Source organism: Lupinus angustifolius, chromosome LG06 (assembly GCF_001865875.1).
Source record: "Lupinus angustifolius cultivar Tanjil chromosome LG06, LupAngTanjil_v1.0, whole genome shotgun sequence".
Taxonomy (NCBI): Eukaryota; Viridiplantae; Streptophyta; class Magnoliopsida; order Fabales; family Fabaceae; genus Lupinus; species Lupinus angustifolius.
The window spans coordinates 5,250,542-5,271,914 of record NC_032014.1 but is presented as its reverse complement, the minus strand read 5'-3'; the positions used below and the strand labels follow the sequence as shown (position 1 = coordinate 5,271,914).

Below are 21,373 nucleotides of genomic sequence, written 5' to 3'. Positions count from 1 at the left end.
GTAGACAATCTTACCTCCGCAAGAGAAGAGGATGTCTTCAGGATTAGTCGTGTAGAGTGGAGCAGAGATTTGAAAATTGGCACATATTATATGATATATATTTATATTTCAAAACAAAACACAGCCATAGTGCATAGAGCAGCAATATTCATGCATTATTTCAAAAACATCATGCAATGCATGTAACATAGCACAGAAGAGCAATGATAAATGGTGTAGCACACTATTAACTATGAGTTTGTTATTTACTTATTGAACATTCAATCCAAAACAGCTCAGTTTGCAACGCTGTAGGTTTTACCGAAAGAAAAAACTTAACATGGAATCAAAAGCACCTTCAAACTCTTCTGGTCGGGATAAGATATGCCATAAACTCTTTGTAAACTTTCACGACTCTTGTCCCCCCCTCCAATATGCTGATGAAGCCTGAAATTGAAAAACAAATATCCATTGTACTTGCCATTGGTACAGGTGTAAGGATAAATCAAACTTCATTAAAAATAGATTCATAAGAGAAGTCAAACACATACCTTTAAACATGCTATTGCTTTGACAAAGGATGTATTAGATATATGTGGTCCACGGCACAAATCAACCAGGGGACCACATCTGTATACTGTGATGGTCTCATCAGCAGGTAAATCATTGATAATTTCAATCTGATCAAAATAGTCATATAGCCAAAGCAGTGAGTTGTAATATAACAAATCTTAGAGGAACGTAAATTGAAAATATGGTTCGGACAATGTGATTATCTGATAGAAAAGAAAGTATTTTCTTATAGGTGATGATGTGATGTCATAAAACAAACAGAAATACTTGCCTTAAAACTTGTTATCCGAAAAAACCTCAAGTGCCTGATCGCGTGTTACTTGAATGCACTCAAAGGGCTGTTTTTCCTGTAAGTATGATATTGGAAAAGTGTTGATTATCATAAGTCATAACAACGAATCATAACACACATGAAATAGAAAAGCTTGCGATAAAATATTAGCTACAAAGAGTTTTGGACATAGAGAAAGAGCTAGGAAAATAAAGACTTCGATTGTGTTAGGAATGATTAGAAAATGGAACAAATTTCATTTGAACTGATTGAAAATGATTGCTTATGTTTGGTGCTCATTAATGCATTGTATTGTTTATTTGTTTTGCATGTTTACCCTTAAAAATGATCTCCCATGGTTTTTGGTGATGTTATTAGCCATTAGGCATGAGGGGTAAAATAGAAAAAGGTCAGCAATGGTAAAAGAACACCATTATAAATTAAAATTAAATTAAATCCTAACAAATCTCAAATTTTAAATGTAAACCAGTGAAATCTATGATGTTTTAAATTCAAACCATTCGTATTTTTCAACACTTCAAACTGAAGATTTGATTAACAAATCAAATTAAATCAAATATAATCTTTTTTTCAACATTCCAAACCTGAAGATTTGATTAGACTTCAGGTTTGAGAAGTATTTTGCCCAGTAGTTCTGCTATGAAATAAGTAGTCTTTATAACTCAAGGCTTCAAGGGCAAAATTCTAATTCCAATAGCAATAGTAGCACTAGAAACTGTAGAAATAATAGCAGGCATAGCAGACATATATACAAGAGAACGAAAGACGAAGAATACCCCAACAGCTTCCGAAGCCTTTTTCTCAATTTGCTTAAAGTGTTCATCATTCAGACCCAAGTCTCCATAAAACGCATCATAATAGAATCCCTGTAAAAGCAAACACTCACTCTCTCATTCTCATTTTATACGTTTGGTGGTGAATCCATGGAAGGAGGAGGATCAGCAGCGTCAGTCATGAAAGCTCCTGATACCATGTAAAATTGAGAAACTAAAGGAGAGAGAAGGAGAGAGAAACTGAAATTGTAATTGTATTGATTTGGTTTTTCTGATTACAATTCAATGTAGAAGCTGGGCTTCTATTTATAGAATCTGTTACAGCAAAGGCAGTTACACTGGCAGTTACATAATTGTAACTGCCAGTTGTCTAGAAGCTTCTAATTGTAAATAATTGGACAGCTAGGCATATATTACTAACAAGGCTTATACACTTAAGCTTAACAACTAATACAACAATAACAGTTTATTCTAATAATCCTAAACACAAAAAACTACAAATTCACAATGCAACAAAAAATAATAGAGTCAATAACAAGATACCTCTCCTCGTGTGGTACAGGGCCCAATGCATAGCTTGCATCAATACTCTGCTCCAAAGCCTGCAACACAACCAAACAATCAAAATAAATATATCAAAATTCATTAACCATTAATGCAGCTTCAATTTAAAATCATGATTATTATAATTTGGAAAGAAAGTGAAGATTGACTATGAAATTGACCTGGCCGAGAATGTGAGCACTAGAATGCCAGAAAGTATCACGACCTTCGTCATCATCGAATTTATATATCCGAAGCTCAGAATCTTCCTCTAGAGGACGCCATTGACCCTTGCAATGAAGCATTGTTAGCGAGGTTCGTGGAGATTTCGCGAGCGATGTCGAATGGGAGAATGACATTGATTGGATCGTGAACGGCGAATAGGATTTTTGTTCGTTGTTCAACCTGGATTTCCTCGAAGAGCTCGATAGGATTTGGGATAACGGCGCTTAGGTACGCCTCATCTTTCGGATGAGCAACCATTACGGTGGCGGAGGAGGAGAAACGGTTACTGAGGGAGAAGAGTGTGAGAGAGTCTTTGGCAATGGTATCTCTCACCTTCTTCTTGTACTTTCTACTACTTAGCTGTCATTTCAACAAGTTTCACCAATAAGTAAATCTTTTGAGAACATAACTTACATTACTATATTATTATCTGCTTTTTTTTTGGAATGGGAGAGGTTTTGGGTTTTTTATTTTTTTCTATATGTCACTATTAAACATTTATTATTATTTACGATTTGCTGTTTTTATAAAAAAACAATATACCAATAAAAAAATATGAAGAAGAATTACGATGCGCAAACACTCGTATCATTTTGATCATGTCCTCTCTTTGCCATATATTAAGAATTGGGCTTGGTGTAGCCATGTCCAAGAATACGGTTCTGAATGTTTGGGTCCAAATCTCCAACTTCAGTTTCAGCCTTGCAAGATATATTGGAAGTGTTCCAGTAAGTTGAAATAATGAAGTTAAACACATATTTTGACCAACAACAACACGTGGTTAAGGTTTGTACCCTCATGGCCTCATCTGTCAAATTAGAAAAATGACAAATTTGCCACACCTTTTATCCTTCTTGGTCTGACATATCACTTGCATTTAAAATTTAAGCAACAGATCACTCATTAATATGTTCTTTAAATTAATTTTTATTTTTGCGTCAAATAACACTAGTATTAGGCTAAAAAATTACTAAAATTAATTTTGTAAAATAGTCAATTTTTTATAAGGTTGCCTCATTTTTCTCCACATAACAAAATTTAGCCCCCATCATATTATGCTTTAGAGAAACATGCTACTAAGTAATAATACAAGTTTTATTATTAGATCCTTAGTAGCAAAATTCACTTCATTTCAAGGTATTTATTAAAAAATTAGGATATATTTGAAGATTTTTTTAAAAACACCTCACATATGACCCTTATACCTTATTAGTATTTCCTGAATTAGTTTAAATATTTTAGGACTCCAAAAAAACCTTTTGGTGCCCCCAGAAAAGTAACTATTTGACCAAAAACTAGTGTTTTGGGAGTGACTTGTTTTTCACTTGGCTAGTACTACTGGTATTGGATTCGGAGCAACACAATGAGATTATACACTTATTATTATGATTATGGTTTCTGTTTCATGGAAGAACAATAACCCTGTCTGTCATAGTAAGAGAGAGAAAGAGAGAAGTGTCCCTGATAACTGCCGAGGTTTCAGGTTTCCAACAACTAAGGTAGGTTAACTGAAACGTTGACATTTCTCAAACCCATATTTCCATTAATACTGTTGTTGTTGCCACACTCTTAGTTTTGCAAAACCCAAGACTAAATTTTGAATCAGTTGGGTTCCCTTTTTTTATCTTAGGTCCCTCCCTCCTCTTTTCTTTATTTTTCTTTCCTATCCAGTGTGCTCAATTGTTTGTTTTCTACCATGTCTGAGTTGGGTCTAATCCGAAAGCATGAAAAGATTGAAACTGCAGCAAAGATTAAAACTTGAAACTCATTCTTCTTCTGCTTCAAAGCACAAATTATTTTAGGAATTTTTAATTTGGAATGCTATATTCTTAAAATGCATTGGGTAAAGGTTCACTCTCAAATCCATCAGAGCAATGGTGCTATCACAAGCCCCCCAATCCTCTCTCCATCTTATTCATCTTCAATTTCTTCTTCTGCTGGGAATAAAATAAGCCCTGCAATTCTTTTCATGATAGTGATTTTAGCTGTTGTATTTTTCATCTTGGGTGCCCTTCACTTGCTTGTTAGATTTCTCACAAAGCACAGATCTTCCTCTTCATCAATTTCTCAATCCAATAGGTACAATCACATGTCTGAATCTGATGCTTACCAAAGACAATTACAGCAACTATTCCATCTTCATGATTCAGGCTTAGATCAGGCTTTCATAGATGCTCTTCCAGTTTTCCTTTACAAAGAGATTATAGGGTTGAAAGAGCCATTTGATTGTGCAGTTTGCCTTTGTGAGTTTTTGGAAAAAGACAACCTCAGATTGCTTCCAACTTGCAATCATGCTTTCCACATTCACTGCATAGACACATGGTTGTTGTCTAATTCAACTTGTCCTCTCTGTAGAGGGACTCTTTATGCACCGGGCTACTCCTTTGAGAACCCGATTTTCGACTTCGAGGGTCTAAATGAGGAAGATGGGGGTTCAGGAAGTGGTGGGGGAGGAACTGCTTTTGTTAACAAACCTGCAGAGAATCACATAATGAGTGGGAAAAGGGTGTTCTCTGTTAGGCTTGGAAAGTTCAGAAGCTCAAATAATGGAGATGTGGTAGAAAGAGTTGACGGAGAGAGTAGTAGCAATATTGGTAATTTGGATGTAAGAAGATGCTATTCAATGGGGTCTTTTCAGTATGTGGTTGCTGATTCAGATTTGAGAGTGGCTTTATGTCCTCATAGAGGTGATGGTGGTAGCAGCAGTAGTATGAGACATATCAAAGGAAGAGCAGGCACAATTGGAAATTTCTCCAATGATAAGGATATTGAGGACAAAAAAATCAACATTGCAAGGAAAGGTGAAAGTTTTTCTGTTTCCAAGATTTGGCAATGGTCTAGGAAGGATAAGTTAACAAGTTCATCAGAGACAAATTTCAATAATTCCACTGTCACTGCAACTTTGCCTTGGATGAATAAAGCCAGAGGTACATGAAGCTACTCAGTATTTTATATTTTAACTACTTCCATATTTTCAATGAATCCACTTGTAATTTGTTGACATCCTTTTTCTCCCATACTCATATTTTACCCCTTTTTAGAGATCAAACTCGTAGATCATGCCATAAAACACTTAATCAAGCAATGTTCTTTGAATGAGAGTTGTTCTTGTGTGTAGGGAAAATAACTCCTTTTATACAAAAATCCTATTGTGGGTTTGTTGTAGTATGTCCTGTCAATAGGTTTTTGTAATATGTCCTATCAATATGACAAGAATCAAACATCTGTTTTGCTCTTACATGCCATTGGAAGCTATATGTAGTAGAGGTTATAAGGAAAATGAAATGAAATGAGTAAAAAGTTAGAACATACAAAAAAAACTTACAATATTACCATAAGAAAAAGTTAGCACTTGGAAAAAAGAATCACACCAGATGAATTCGAACATAGTTTTTAAATGTGGGACCTGAAGCCATGTGATTCTTTATCTAAGTGACAAAAGTGACATTTATTAGCAGTTTCTTGCAACAAGCAAGAAGATGAAAGTAAAGTCAAATTTGGGTTGCTTTTTTGGATGCTTTAGTTTTCTCTAGAGGTTTGCTTTTTCACTTTTGGGTTAAAAAGAAGTAAAAGAAACAATGAAGGATTCCATTCCTGACCCTCCTACTGAAGTTGTCCCTTTTGAGTAACAAGATTATGATAGAGGATTGTAGTGGGGTCATGGAGTGCTCCAAATCTAATCATTTCACATCTCTTGGAAAACTTGATTAATGTTATCACTCACATGCATAGTTAATGATCTCACATGAATTTAGCATAACCTTTTGTAACTTCTGTCTCAATTAGTTATTTCTAAAGTAAAAAAACTCACTTGATGAATGTAATTGCTGGAAAACTTCACATGATAAAACCTTACAAAAGAATAATGTCACTAAAAGAAAAAATGGGACTTGAGAGATACCAGAAAAGAATATTTTCATTAAATTTTATCATCTGTGGCATCACTCAGATCCCAATTGTGTTGGGTCATTTACATTAAATTTTATATTATATATCTCATACACCTTGCTGTTAAGTTGTTGTCCCTAGACACTTTCTGTTAGTGATATTTAATGTCTAACTAATAATTATCTACCTATAGGACTAATATAAGTCCTATTGAGGCTTGTGACCTAGCCTAATTTTAGAATGGAAAACCTCCCTTCACCAATCTTTTTGTCTAAAAAAAGAAATAACCCTTTAGTTGTAGAGGTTTAAGTATCAATTTACGCATTCTTTCTTAGAAATGATAGTTAAAGAGAGGATGTCCCTAACATTTTGGAAACATAATGAAAATATGAGTGGCATTGAGAAAAAACACATTAGCAGCTTCACTTCTGCACTCCAAGTACCCCTTGTGTGAGGATTTTATGAGGGACTGGGATAACCTCAGTGAATATTATTTATCTTTTTTCTATTCTCATCAAGAATACCATTCACAATGACATTATTTTTCCACCTTAAATACATTATTTTTCCGCCTTAAATACATTATTTTTCCACCTTAAATGCATTATTTTTTATAGATAAACTCCATAAGGCTAAATAAAGACAACGAATAAATGCACCTTGATAATGGGGCTTCATGGGAGGAAAAAGAAAATTGGCAATATCTAACTCATTATTGACCCATAATGGGGTACATCTGTTAGATAGTAACCACCGACTTTACCTTAGCATAATGACAGAGAAGCAGAAGATGACCCCAAATTCAAGAATGATAAAAAAATAGATAGTATGGGTTGTTAGATACATATCATATACAAAGTTACCTACTCTGCAAGATAGTGATTATATTTTGTTACTCTTTATTTAAGGCGTGTTCAACCAAGTCATATATCATCTAATAACCCTTGTCTCTCTCAAATCTCGATTCAATGATGGACAACAGTATTTGGATTGTTTTTGAGGTGGGTGTAAGGTGGGGTAAAGACAACAACAACAACGTGGTTAAGCATAAATTAAAGAGCAGTTGAATGATTAGTGTTGTTAGAACTGGACGGTCTGACCGCTGACCGGACTTGAAAACAGCTTTGGTTTGCCGTCTTAACTGAATGAGAGTTAGACAACTTTGAACCGGAAAAATCCGGTCTGACCATATTAAACTGGATTAACCTGGGAAGTAAACCAGACGGCTCACTTAAAAAAAAAAATGGAACAATGTTCTAATATTTTGTTTTACTACGGTCCAAAAAAAGTTAAAGATGTATTATTTCAATATAATTATTAATTATATAAAGTTTTACATTTATATATAACTATATATTTATAAATAAAAATTATTAATTGTGTACGAAATTACCCGGTCAGACCGAAATACGGAACCTCTGCTAGTTTGACGTCCGGCTCGGGTTTTACAATACAGTATTGTATGACAGCACAAACTTGTCTAATACTACCATGTGTTTTGCATAAGACATAACTTTAGTACCTTGGCAGTTTATTAGTAGTTATTAGTTCAATTTAGGTTTAAATAAAAATCTTGGGTAAACTAAACAGACCTCAAAGAATTCAACAAAAAAGAGTTCAGTGGCTAAATATTTATGTAACAAAGCATATACTGTACTAACCAACGGGGAGACCAAAAACAAAATAGTACAATAGGTGAATCATGCTGAGCCAGTTTTAACTTAGCTGGGTACCAACCCAGTAGTTAGATAGAGATATTTTAAAGTTAAATTCAATTTGATGATGATTTACTTAGCAAAGGTCAAACTTTGATCAAACTGATCCCAATATTTATATGAAGGTTGATAACTTGATATCCCAAATTTTCATAACTACCTAAAGTGCTGCCTGCAATAAATGCCTCTTCATTATTCACCTTGGATCTTTAAAATGTGAATTTAAATTTGCATGTGATGGTCTTGAAGTTTGGTATTTGATGAGCAATTCAAATTAAGGCCAGCATGCAACAGAACTAGAGTCTAGTATCAGATCACCATCATAGTTATTTAATCTGACGTTGACAATAATTCTTGGAACCTTCACTTTACATACATTGTGAATTGAAATTCATGAAGATGCATTCCTAAGACGTTAGTGTTAGAGGATCAAGTGTACATACTTCAGAGTGGAAAATCCTCATTTTCAATTGATCAATAAATCAAGCAAGAAAGAAGTTGACACAAATTTGAGATTACATTTCATTAATCGTAAGAGAAAAATGTTACATGAAACAAATATAGTATACCAATCATCTAAGAGACCAAATTGCATTCAACAACACTAACTTCAGACAGCAAAACCGCTAGACTACCTCCAGAAAATAGCAAGTTCTCAACATGACACAACTCTTGTGGCTTGAAAGGAAAAAAATGATTTCGACATTTTCACACAGGAATATTTTATACTAATGTACATAAACAACCTAAGTTTAAATTTAAAGTAAAGAGTTAATCAAATATGTGAAGCCACCAATAAGACCTCAAATTTGCGCTAAAAAATTGGTCCCAAATGTTGAACCATACAGCCCTTGTTTGGAGGAATGAAACATGAAAACTGCACCAGTAATTATAGAGTGCGGAAAAAGGGCTCTATGAATCCCCTTCATGATCCTTGACCATTTTGGCTTCATAAACCACGGGGGAAATTACTTATTTGTCCTTCCTCCAGTGAATCCTTGCCATTTATCTTGTATGCTATCCTTACACGCATGATAAGAGATTTCTGGAAGAAAAAATAGTAGTTGCTGGCTATCAAGTCTTCTCTAAGAAGTAGTTAGAACTTAGAACATAATATGCAGATGGGAAAATAATGTCAGAAATGTAAAAGCGCACACTCCCAAAGCATAAATAGAGACAATGGGGGAGGGAGTTTATTTAATCGACAAAGAAAGATATATTTTTGTAATTCTTAATTCCTAATTCCCAATGAGAGTTTTACCGCTTGTCAAGTTAACTAAAAATAAGATGGAGTTTAATCCTGTTACTGAGCAGTGCAGTATCCTCAGCTGCTTTGATGAACCATCATCAAAGCAGGGATCACTTAATTGACCCCAGACACACAAACCACTAGCAGTTTTGCATAAGCATGTCAGCAATCAACATACCTTTTAGAATTTAAATCATAAGGCATCTTTTTAAGGTTTCATCTCAACCAATTGACAATAAGAAAAGTAGTCCAACAGATATTTAAACCACTCCCAAGATAATGAGGCAAACGATGTGGGACTTCCTTCCCAACAAATATAAATTAAATATTCACAGTAAAGCAATACTAACAAAAAACTTTTACCTTTCCATGTTGGCTATTAGTAACTTTTAAGTTTTGCGTAATAGACCCATTTCCAGCAGCAGGGAGAGTATTGCTGCTAGCAGGATCCAAGTGTAATTGAAGAAACTGAAAGTGAAGACAACAATATGCATTAATACTAGATGATGGAACATAATGAACCAGTTCAAAAGAAATTGAAATTCCAACAGAGCAGCCAGTAAAACAGTTCATGATTATATCAAATGCTGAAGAGTAAATGTAATTATTTAGCACTCAAAAGTTTGGATAACTAATTAAGAGTAATACAAAGGAAATTACTCAATTATTGACAGATGAAAACATTTTTATTACTAGAATGGATCGTTGTGAAGAGGGTGTGTGTCATCACAATGGCAAAGAGGCAAGCGCGTTAAAATCCTAGAAACATCCTATTCCCTTGCGAGGGTAAGAGTATGTACATCTACCCTCCTCATACCCCACTAGGTGAGGAGCCTCGCTCACTGTGCCACCCTTAATCCATCATTTATGAGAAGCAGCAGTGACAAGTTTTTTCTTCATATTATGAATTTTTAAAATTACAAGTCAAAAAAAGGAACGAGGATAATATTCAACGGAGATCGGATAGTAGCATGAAACCTCAAGTTAACACAAATGTAATGAAAATGTTGATATTGTTGAAAGTGGTAAATTCAACTTATATGTTTAAAATTACAATGATGGTGATCTTAGCAGTACATGGAAAGCTGAACAGCATACTGACTGGCATACCTTTGGAACTGCTGCCTGGAAAACAAAATCTGTATATGTTTCAGAGGATAAATTGATAAAGGTAGCCTGGACGATTGTTGTTTGTGGGTTTCCTGGTTCTTTTGAAAAATCGAATGTTAACCTAACATGGCTGCTCTCGAATGCAGTGATAGACGGATGAACTGGTCCATTGTTTTCTATTCAAGATAAGAGAAGGACGAGGAATCAATACTTTGACCAAGTCTCAATTAATGATGAGAGTCACATGTTAGAGTTTAGAACCTGTTGGTGGGCTGAGAGAAAAACCATCCAATAAATCCATCACAGGAGCAGCTCCAGCATTTGACGTTGTTCTTGAAGAAATTGAAAGTGATGAGAGGTCATCCAAAGGTGAAACTGGTGCCTCTATACTTGCATTGGAGGATAAGATGTTGACAGTAGAAGAGCTGCTTGGGGCAGAAGGTGTTCCGATAGACAAAAGATCCAAAAGTACATCTGTACCACTGTTTGAACTTTGACCAGCACCTTAAAATGCAAATAAAAATGAGACAGAATAAGAATATGTTGATTGGACTATCCACAATAAAGTAAAGTGAATAAATTTGCATTTTTCTGCCTCTATAAAACCCACCAAACCTACAGGAAGTTTATCCCAAAGTCCCAATAGCTGGGGTTGGCTAGATGAGCCAAACAATGTCATTGGGCTTTATCAAAAACTATTTTCAATAAATCCATTTAGAGCAAGGTTTTTCTTGCTGGTTTTCTTACAGATAGTGATTCAAAAATTATAGAAAGCTTTTCATAAAACAATGCTGCTTACTATTGTATGCATGAAAACAGTGCTAATTATACATAAAACAACTACAGAAACAAAGATGAAAATCATTAGACACAAGTATTTAGTTTTTAAAGCATTATAATAATTTATAAAATACACCACAAAACTAACCAGATTGTTGTGATGGCAGTGACAGATCAACACCGAGAAGGTCATGAAGAAGATCACCACCAGAAGAGCTAGGTGCAGGAGCATCATCTGAACTTAGATCAAGCAAATCTACAAGAGGAGCCACAGGTTTGGCTACACCATTAGGAAGACTAACTGAAGTTGCTGTTGTAGTTGAAGCTGCGCCTGGCAAAGACCCAGCCCTCCTACCAACGAATGTTGCCTCATCCAAAACTGGCATCCTTTCTACAAGCGTAGACCTGCATGTGACAGTTTCCATAATAGGACTCCTCTAATAAGTGTGTAGTGGAAACTCAAGCTCTTGATGTAATATAATAAGCACCTTAATTAACCTCACCTAATATTTTGATGCCTTGCAACAATCGAATTGAATTCAATAGATCTCTGCTGCAACTCTAGCACAAAGTTTCCTTTGAATGGAACAATAATTTCCCTGATCCTCCTGTACGTTCAAAAGGTTATAAAATCCCCATACAAAGATACAAATAAGCTTGTAATAGGTGCTTCAGTCTTTGGAGTGCATAGTAAAAGGGACATGGATACAGCAAGATCCCCCGAAAAATTCATACAGATCAAATGGCATGCATAGAAATTAAATATTTTACAACTATGTTAAACATCTCGTGAATTTCAACCTGGATATTACATTCCAGATGCTTCTTAAGCAAAAAGGCAAGAAAAGAAAAAACAAAATTATTTTAAGGTGTGATGAAATAGATAATAACAGAGTCAAAGAATTTAAAAAGCATATCATACTCTGTACATGAAAGGAAACGTGAAGAGAGCTTTAACAGAGCAACCAAAGCCATCGCTTTTGTGGTAAGATCTGATGCATGTCGTTTTATAGCAATCTCTACAACATCCACAGCATCTGACTCAGTCACCTGCAAGCATGAAAAAAGAGAGATTTACGAATAAAAACATCATTTAAAATTTTGAAGAAAAAAACAGATCAATTTTGTATATTTAAATATGTGATATGGTTCTGTGTACAAGAAGACTGTTTAGAGGCATCAATAGTCAACAATCCAATCATTGTTAAATTAAGTTGCATCTCTCTCACACAGAAAAGAAAAGACACAATGGGCATGTGCACTGGCTCATTGCTCTGTATAATACAATCCAACTAAGCACTAAGAATTAGAAAAGGAAACAAGCCATGATCATATTATGGTTTTAGCACCACATAAATGCTGTGCCCAGATGTCATAAAATTTGTGAATAACTTGAAAAAGTTTCTGAGAGCATGTTAAAGATACTAATCAAACGTGCAAAACAAATTGAATACTTAATCCATTTTCTTCCTTAACTAGATACTCATGTCATCAGTGAGCAACTGGTTTGGGAACTGGTGGGTTTTATATTTTTTTTAGTTATTATCCATTATTCAAATAGGAGCCATACAAAAGGAAGCCTGATCAGAGGGAAAGACAGCCTGATCAGAGGGGTACTGTTAGAAAATCTTTAACTAGAAATTTCTGAGAACAATATTACATCAAATAGTTAACATATTGCTTGAATTCAAGTGATTTACCATTTTCATGCACTTTTAAGTAACAGTATAAACATATGTGCTCTCCAATTCACCAAAAAAACATTTATAAACATTCAAGCAGAAGCATTCACTAACTGTTATTGAATCTTCTATGTCAAGCATTCCAACATTATTCACTAACATGTCACCGTACTCTCCAATGCACCAGACTGTAACTCGAACTAGAATTTCCTGATGAAAAGTATTAGGCAGTGTTATTATATATGAATGGCATCAAATGCAAATCAATAAGATGCCTAGATTTTGTCAAAGCAGGGTTGAGCACCTGTTCCGCTGATGTTTGAAATGCCCTGTATAATGCTCTCACTGTATATCCATGAAGCTCAGAAGCATTGCTTATCACAACAATCAAAGCATGCCATACTTCATCTTTTACAAAATTTCCAGCCTACTAACATAGGATAAAGATCAATACTTGCACCCACTATATGACTGCAAAGAATGGCTCAATATGGACAGCAGTCACAGCACAGGCACCGAAACAGTAATTACAAAATAAAAGGAAGCCTATTGCACAAGGCTCCCACCATTGGAAGATCTGGGGAGGGTAAGATGTAGACAAACAGCCTTACCCCAACAGACAGATAGGTTGTTCAATGACTAGAATCAGTGACCATCAGGTCACAAGGCAGCAACAACCTTACAGTTGCACCAAGCATCACAATCCAAACAGTAATCACGACACACCATCAAATTTAATAGGAAATATTTTATATCTTGCACAGAAGCAATGCAATTATGAAGCAAACAAATTGATAAAAAAATGGAATCATTTATATGCAGCAGTTTGAACAATGATCTATATGAGCCACAATCAAATAGTGATAATGAAAAGTTATTCATGTTTGTGGTGAAAATATAAAGTTGTAGTGACAAATATTTTTTCCTGGGATATCGTATACCAGATGTAGCACACATAGAGATGAGATGCAATGGAAATATACACACAAAGATGCATCACTGATTTCTTGAATATCATAAAAACTAGCATGTGTGGGCAGTTTTGCCTTGCAGTTTTTAATTATAAGGCTTGCTTCTTATATTTATACCTCAGAAATAACCTTGAGCATCTGATCAATGTACCAAATCTTCTCTGGGGAAAACCTGAAGCACCAATAAACAAATGCTAGTCAACCAAGTACATTTCTGGATGTAATTTATAGAAATACTCTAATATTAGATCTAAACTGACGGGATGACAAAGATTAGGACAATTTATAATGGGAATGCCATTCAGAACCTTATGACTCACTTTGCAACAATTGAGCAAATTTTGGCAGTAAGGTCCCCTCTGAAATCATGATCACTGACTTTCAAGTAATCTATTAGCTCTTTGGCTAAGGGCTTCACATTAGTTTCATTCACCAGAACATAAACAAGTTCAAGGGCTCTTTTCCGAATTGAAGCATCTGAATCCTGAAGTGAAGAGTTAAGCCCACAACTTCTCAAGTTTTATAAAAGCTCATCTTTGTCATGAATATGAAGCAAGAAAAAAGACAATGAATACCTTCACACATTCTAGAATTGTTGCACGGTGCCTCTGCACTGCCTGAGCATCAAAAGTTACAGCCTTCATCAGCATGTTTAATGCCACATATCTGAGGGAAGAATGTAGGAAAAGTAAGATGCACTTAAATAATTAGGTATGTCAACCATAAAGCATAAAATCACAACTAAAAATAAAATAAAAACCAAAAGTATAGGGGATAGAATGAATATAGGGCGTGGGGAACAACATAAGAGATGAGACATTAGTTTATCAGCCATTAAAAAGTACTAAATTAAAGAAATTGCAAGGCCACACAACTCATTCTATAGACAATTTTGTTCCCCACTCGTCCCTTCACCCCAATGTCATCATTGTTACTAATTTAACAGTTACAGTGCTTTTTCTGTCAACATCCAAATATAAGTTCCTTCATACAAACATAAGCATTATGGCTAAAATAGAACAAGATAAAGTTTAAAGGGGTCAAAAGATCAATCCTACTGATGAGCATTTCCCACATTTTTGTAGCAATCTCAATTCAGTGGACTGCAATCAAGCATCATTCCTTGCTGGGAGGAAAAATCTTTAGATTTATTCAATCAAGCACTGAGGGGGTGCGTTAAAGTATTTAAGTCCTACATAGGTTGAGAATTTGAGCCAAGAGTCGTATCCCGTATATAATGTCTTGGGCAATCCTCCCCTTATGAGCTAGCTTCTGGGGGTGGAGTTAGGCCCAATTATTCTAATATGGAATGAGAGTCTTGTCACTATATTGGGTCACCCACAGATATCTAGTCATGCATCACACTAAGGATGTTCAGTGCTGAGAATGAAGGGGGTGTTGAGGTATTCAAGTCCTGCATTGGCTGAATTTGTGAGGGATGAACCATTTATAATAACTTGGACAACCCTGCTCCTACTACTAGCTAGCTTTTGGGATGAAGTTAAGCTCAATTATTCTAACATGGAATTTAGGGTGAAGGCATGTGAACGGTTTTACCTATCTAATATGCCTTCTCACACAATAGCCCTTTGAGCTTGAAGTGTGGTTTATGCATAAGCCTACCATACCCTGTGCTAAAATTTTAATTTCATTTATTTATTAAGAAATTAAGAGGATTGACCACAAGGATTGAACTCCTGAACCCTGTTAAAAAAGTCTCTGAAACCATGTCAGGTTCCATCTTACAACCAATTGAAATTAAGTGGATAAGTCCAATAGGTATATAAATCACACCCCGGGAACTGAGGCAGGAGTATCAGGCGTCCAACACCCCCTCCACAGGAGCCTCTTGGAGCAGGCGATACAAATTTGGAAAGATCGAAATCTGAAAGCGATACAGATGGCCTATAGGCTCTAATACCATGTGAAGAACCAATTCTCCAGATAGCTTAAGCTGTTGGGTGAAGGCACTTGAATGGTTTTATATATCTAATGGATCTCTAATAATGTGTAACTTATGTGTGATTCTTTCAGTCTTTAGAAGTGGAAAAACAATGACCAGAAGTAAACCTGATATTGTTGTCACGGTTGGACAAGAATCTCCCCAGGATATTTATGGCAAGCACGCGTAAGCCACCATTATCTTCAATGCTCATTATTGTTTGAACACACTCATATAAAATGGCATTCCCTGCAACTTTATTTGACTCGGTCTTCGTAGCCACCTAAAAAGATAGAAAATAAAAAAATCATCTACCCTAAATTCCAGAAAAAGTGTCTTCTGGTGATGACCACTGACAATAGATAATAGTAGATTAAAATTCATCACATCATTTACCTGCACAACATAGATATCAAAACCACAAACAAATCACAAGAATATAGAAACAAATTATCTAAATCTTGACTACTGTGACAAGTGGTTAACACTATTTATGAAGCTTTGCATGGTTAGTTAAAATACTGAAGCATCTAAAATGACCAAATGATACATATTTAATTACAGCATGTATATCATACTAGTCCCTACTCAAAAATAAACCTGATTTTCTAAAGTATTATACAATTAAACATAGCCACCAATAACCCCTCCTTTCCCTTGCAACCCTCCTCGTAATTCTTCAAAGAATTAGATAAAAAGATATACAGCTAATAATTGCATTTGAAGATAAAAGAAAATCCAAGACTTCAAGTAGGCTTCCATTTTCAATGGTAACATACAAATTACAATACAAGACCCCTCCCTTCCCCTATATATACATACAAGAAGCAAATATATTGGTGGAAAAAATATTAAACTTCAAGCATATTCTAAAAAAGCATTCTTCCATAATCAATATTATTTTACTTTGTTTTTAAACAACAAAAACCAAGTCTTAGTCCACTAGGTGGGGTCCACTACATGGATCGAATGACGTCATAATGCTCTATAAAAAATTATGTCCATTGTCAAAGCATTAATCTCTAGATTCCTAATCGTTTTGCCCATGGTTTTTCTTGCCCCCTCTGCCTCTAAAAATTGGACTAAACTTCATTTGATCTAGTCTTCTTATTGAGGTTTCTAACGGTCTCCTCCACACATACTCAAACCACCTAAAATGCCATTCTACCATCTTTTCTATAATAGGAGTTACCCAAATTTTCTTCCTAATCCTATCTTATCAAGTACCTGTCCACCCATCTTATGTTCTCACACCGATCTTGACCTTATCATGCATATCATTCATTGCTTAAATATAGGCAATCCAAACTCCTTTCTTCTCTAGAGGTTTCCACATTACCTCTGTAGGCACCTTATCATACACCTTCTCCAAATCAATGAAAACCATGTGTATGGTATCTCTCCATCAATCACTGTGTCGAGCATATAGCTACCATGGTTGACCTCCCGACATAAAACCAAATTGATTTTAAGTAATAGGCATGTCTTATCACAACTTCTGCCCAATTGTCCTTTAATTTAGACTCATACTGCAAATCAGCCATTAGCATCAATGTAGACTAATGTCAATAATTGAACAGACACTCATAACTCTTTAGATCATAGCTACCTATTCTAACTTTCATTAAAAATGAAGTATTCATGCATTTTATAAGAAGTCTGTTTTCACATCCATATTGCAATTATACCCATCTGATCCATTTTTAATATCCCAACTTTCTTGAACAAAAACGAATTGGATAGGAGTTAAATAATTTTCTGTTTCTATAGTTCACACATAAAGAACGGCTCAGCTTACGATCTTTGTTTTTGTCCGACTTTAGTACAAGACTAACCTGACCAAGCATTACATAAACAACTTGTGATCAGCACCACCAAAATGCACCAGCATCCAAAATCTTAATATGATAGTGTTTTCTGCCATCTAAATCAGAATAGTCCTTTGGTACATTTGGCTGGAGTAAAAAGACTTGTATCTTTAGGATCCTCTTTGCACACACCGATATTTGTTGTGGGATAGAGATATGTTCTTTGGATATCTGCTCACAGTAGTTTCAAGGGAGTTGCTATTTCAGATATGTGGTGATGCTATGCATCCCAGCTGAAATTGTTGAATTTGTCTCCTCCCTTGTTGTATCCAGTTTTTCTATTTTGGAGGACATTCTATCCTCCCTAACAATACTTTTTATCTTCTCTCTAACAAAAAATTTCGTACAAAAATCTTTCAATCCTTAGGAATTTGGACTCAAGAAGTGGAAAAGATATCCTAGAAGCATATACAGTTTTCAACATATGAACATAGAGGTCATCAACATAATGCAAAAATGATAAATAACACAATCACTCTCTGCATGAGCAATATAATAACATAATACTGTGAAATTCAACATGTACACAGAACTCACCTGGGCAAGTATGTCATTCATAGAGTCACTAGCATCAGCGTCACCTTCACCCAACACTCGCAAAAGTTTAAGCAATCTGATATGGAGAAAAGGGTCTGTGATGCCAGCAATATCATATTCTGGTGAATAGGGACTGTTTGCTAGGTCCCTAAGAGTTCTGACCAAACCATCTGTGCATTTCTGCAATAATTGTTCAAAGAATATTTTGTTAAAGCTGGCTACAATCAAAACTCAATTTATAGAAAGATCCTCACATAAAAATGCCATTGGTGGTAAACTTTGAGATCAAAAAGTCAAATATATGAAGCTGATTACAAGCCTTTGCAGTCTACTTTACATACTATGTATACATAATTAACAGACTTGCATGTAAAAACTAACAGTCTAACACGTCGGTGGGTTTTGTAAGCTAGTCTATGAAAGCATAAGTTCATAAAACACATCACAATGATAGATCATGAGAAAAGATCAAGCACCTTTTAATAAGAAAGGAAAATCATTAAGAAGGGAGATTCAAAGAGAGAAGGTTGAGATATCCCCTAGCAAGAAAACAAAAGAGAGAAAAATTGAACTAATGTGTATTTCAGATTTTGCAAGGCAACTTTAAAATATATTTTAACAAATTTCAGAATGGAGAGAAAATAACTTCATCGAATTTCTCACAACACATGTGAAGATGTAAATTGAAGGAAGATTTTAACTCTCAAACACCAATAAGAATGCACATATATATGTGATTTGATACTGCAGTGGATAGTGATTTTGCAATGCTAAGTCTATTGTAGATAGGTTTACATCAATTAATACCAAATATTTTCTAGAAACATACACTGATTGACAAAATGATTCTAATAAAGATGGAAAATCACCTTTCTAACAAGCTCAAGAGCTTCTGTGCTAATTTTACACAGATCTGTACAAAGCTGAACCCCAGTGATCAAAACTCCATGATGCTTCTCCCTGAGTAAGGCAATAGCAGGATTGATAAAATTTTCTGCCAGGTCTGGAACCTTCTTTATGATCCTTATAGAGCATAATGCTGCCTATATGACAGTGAGTGTAGTTAATTATAAGAATGAACACTAAAAACCCAAGAAGTTAAATAGGAAATACTTCGTTAATAACACAGACACTGAATTACATTAAATAGTTACATTTATTTAGAAAACAGGAGTTGGGATATCACAAAGCACTGGCAATTAACATTAGATGATTGGACCAGTGTGATACATCCCACATATATATATATAAAAGAAATTAAATGTTCTGGAAGAGATAAAACTCTGGTGAAATACATGAGGTGTAATGAAAAAGTCACCTTCTTCCGAATATTTGGGTCACGGAATTGCAGCAATCTCTCAACCTCCGGTGCAAGATCACGTGCCATTTCCGCTGAACAAATGTTTCCTAAAGCACAAAGTGCAAGTCCCACTATATACTGGTTTATGTGATTAAGATCTCTGTGATTCAGTTAAGGCCCCACAATAACTCATTATCAATATGTTCCCTCATTTTGTTAGAAAGCCAATATCAGTACCAAATTTACAAAATGGAATGTATAAATCAGGAAATGCTGAACAAAATGAATCTTTGACTATAAAATGGATACTGTTTTAACGAATTGGTCACCAACATTAGAACCTCTTGTCTTTCATCAAGGAGCAACATGAGGCCAAGATAACCTATTCTCTTCTCTGGAAATCCAGGAGATGCTATCAACTTGAGGCACTCCATTTGACCAAAATGTGTCGGATAGCCAAGCATGTGGATGAACATCAGCTTAGCCAGATTCCGATGCATGTAGTCTTGATCGTTTTCATTTATTGAAGCACGAATGGCAGCACATTCTTTTCTTACAACAGCACGTTCTTCTGCTGCAGTCTTGCAAGCACGTATTGCCCGAATCATGTCCCTATAAATTGAGGTACGAACCAGATAAGTAAAAGATATTGATCATAATAAACTCAAATGGAAACTATATATTACACATTTATCAGTTCTGCAACTTCAAAAGGAACTCACAATATGTTAACTGTATTTTATTTTGCAACCAAAGGGTATTTTGAAATAAAAAAATCAATCACAAATACACAACCAAAAATGCACATTACCACAGGCATATATGTAGATAACAAAATACTGCTTGTGTCAGTGACTGTATGGAGGATTGCAGTATTTACTGTAGCTTATAATCCTTGGGCAAGATGTGAAATATTTACTATAGCTTATAATCAAAACCTTACTAAGATTTGGGGGAAAATGCAATTTTTTAACTAGGAAATGATCAATAATCAATACCAAACATGCCATAGTTTCAATCCAAACTTTGGTGCTTGATGCCTAGAGTGGAATGTATGTACGGTAGAAGGCTAACATTATCCGATTCAGATACTGTGACTGTGAGTACACCAACCCAGCTAAGCAAATCAAAAATCAACCACCAAAAATGAATTATAATTTATAATAAATAAATAAAACACTACTTTTAGTTAACCCCAACCCAAGCCAAAACTCGAACAACTATAACTAAATTGAGAATTAAAACAATTAACCAATATAATTATTAGGTCTGAATCCGAAGTGGAAGATAATTAATCAAGATTCCTAGGTAGAAAGGAAGAAATTTTAGAACACAATGCATGCGAAGGAATTGTGTGTTAATTGGTGTTTGAACCAAAGGAATTGAAGAAAAGAGTGATTGAATGGCTGACCTCAAACGCGTGCCTGAAGAGAAAGTATTCATGATTGATGATTGCATGCTGTGACCTCAAAATCAACCGGATCCAACTGTGGAGGGAATGAATCGGGTCGAGAACCCAAACCGGAAAGTGAGATCCGAATCGGTGAGACGAAGAAGAAATGGGAAAAAAGAGAGGGAAAGTGAGATTCGGATCTGAGATGAAGCGAGCGTTGGGGTCTCTGTGATTTTGGGTTTGTACATGAATGAATGTTTTCTGTAAAAAAAATTGCTCCTTTGTCCGTTTTTGCATCGATTTTTCAATTTTATTCTTTATTTATGCCTGCCATAATATTTATCCAAAAACATTATTTGATTTTGAATACTTTACTTCAACATTGAAATTTCAATCCCAACATTGTTTCTGAAAAAGTAAATATTCTTTTACTTTCAATAAAATACTCTATTTAAAAATAAAATTTTCAATCTCAAAATCTATACACTACAAACTCCTTCACAACACGAATTCAAGGAATATATTTCCTAGATTGGGTGTGCTACATGTGATG

At 35.0% G+C, this 21,373-nt stretch overlaps 2 protein-coding genes across 2 annotated transcripts; one reads left to right on the top strand and one right to left on the bottom strand.

The window, feature by feature from the left end:
• LOC109349210 (RING-H2 finger protein ATL47-like) lies at positions 3,658-5,623 on the top strand. Its single transcript, XM_019589930.1, has one exon. The coding sequence runs from the start codon at positions 4,220-4,222 to the stop codon at positions 5,318-5,320; it is 1,101 nt and encodes a 366-aa protein (XP_019445475.1). The 5' UTR covers positions 3,658-4,219; the 3' UTR covers positions 5,321-5,623.
• On the bottom strand, positions 8,487-21,102 carry LOC109349208 (AP-1 complex subunit gamma-2-like). Its single transcript, XM_019589929.1, has 18 exons — positions 20,839-21,102; positions 19,737-20,039; positions 19,446-19,587; positions 18,997-19,170; positions 18,128-18,307; positions 15,851-16,005; positions 14,356-14,446; positions 14,101-14,264; positions 13,898-13,952; positions 13,114-13,236; positions 12,924-13,019; positions 12,050-12,177; positions 11,631-11,735; positions 11,276-11,532; positions 10,609-10,851; positions 10,348-10,523; positions 9,601-9,705; positions 8,487-9,033 (listed from the first exon to the last, which is right to left on the bottom strand). The coding sequence occupies exons 1-18, from the start codon at positions 20,883-20,885 to the stop codon at positions 8,938-8,940; spliced, it is 2,640 nt and encodes an 879-aa protein (XP_019445474.1). The 5' UTR covers positions 20,886-21,102; the 3' UTR covers positions 8,487-8,937.

Excerpts from the sequence above, each read along its gene's own strand:
- LOC109349210 (XM_019589930.1), top strand. The coding sequence starts at position 4,220 with ATGCATTGGGTAAAGGTTCACTCTCAAATCCATCAGAGCAATGGTGCT.
- LOC109349208 (XM_019589929.1), bottom strand. The coding sequence starts at position 20,885 with ATGCAATCATCAATCATGAATACTTTCTCTTCAGGCACGCGTTTGAG. Across the intron at positions 19,588-19,736 it reads GTGACCAATTCGTTAAAACA|AGATCTTAATCACATAAACC; the intron begins GTATCCATTTTA and ends ACTGAATCACAG. Across the intron at positions 9,706-10,347 it reads TCCAGGCAGCAGTTCCAAAG|TTTCTTCAATTACACTTGGA; the intron begins GTATGCCAGTCA and ends CTTCACTTTCAG.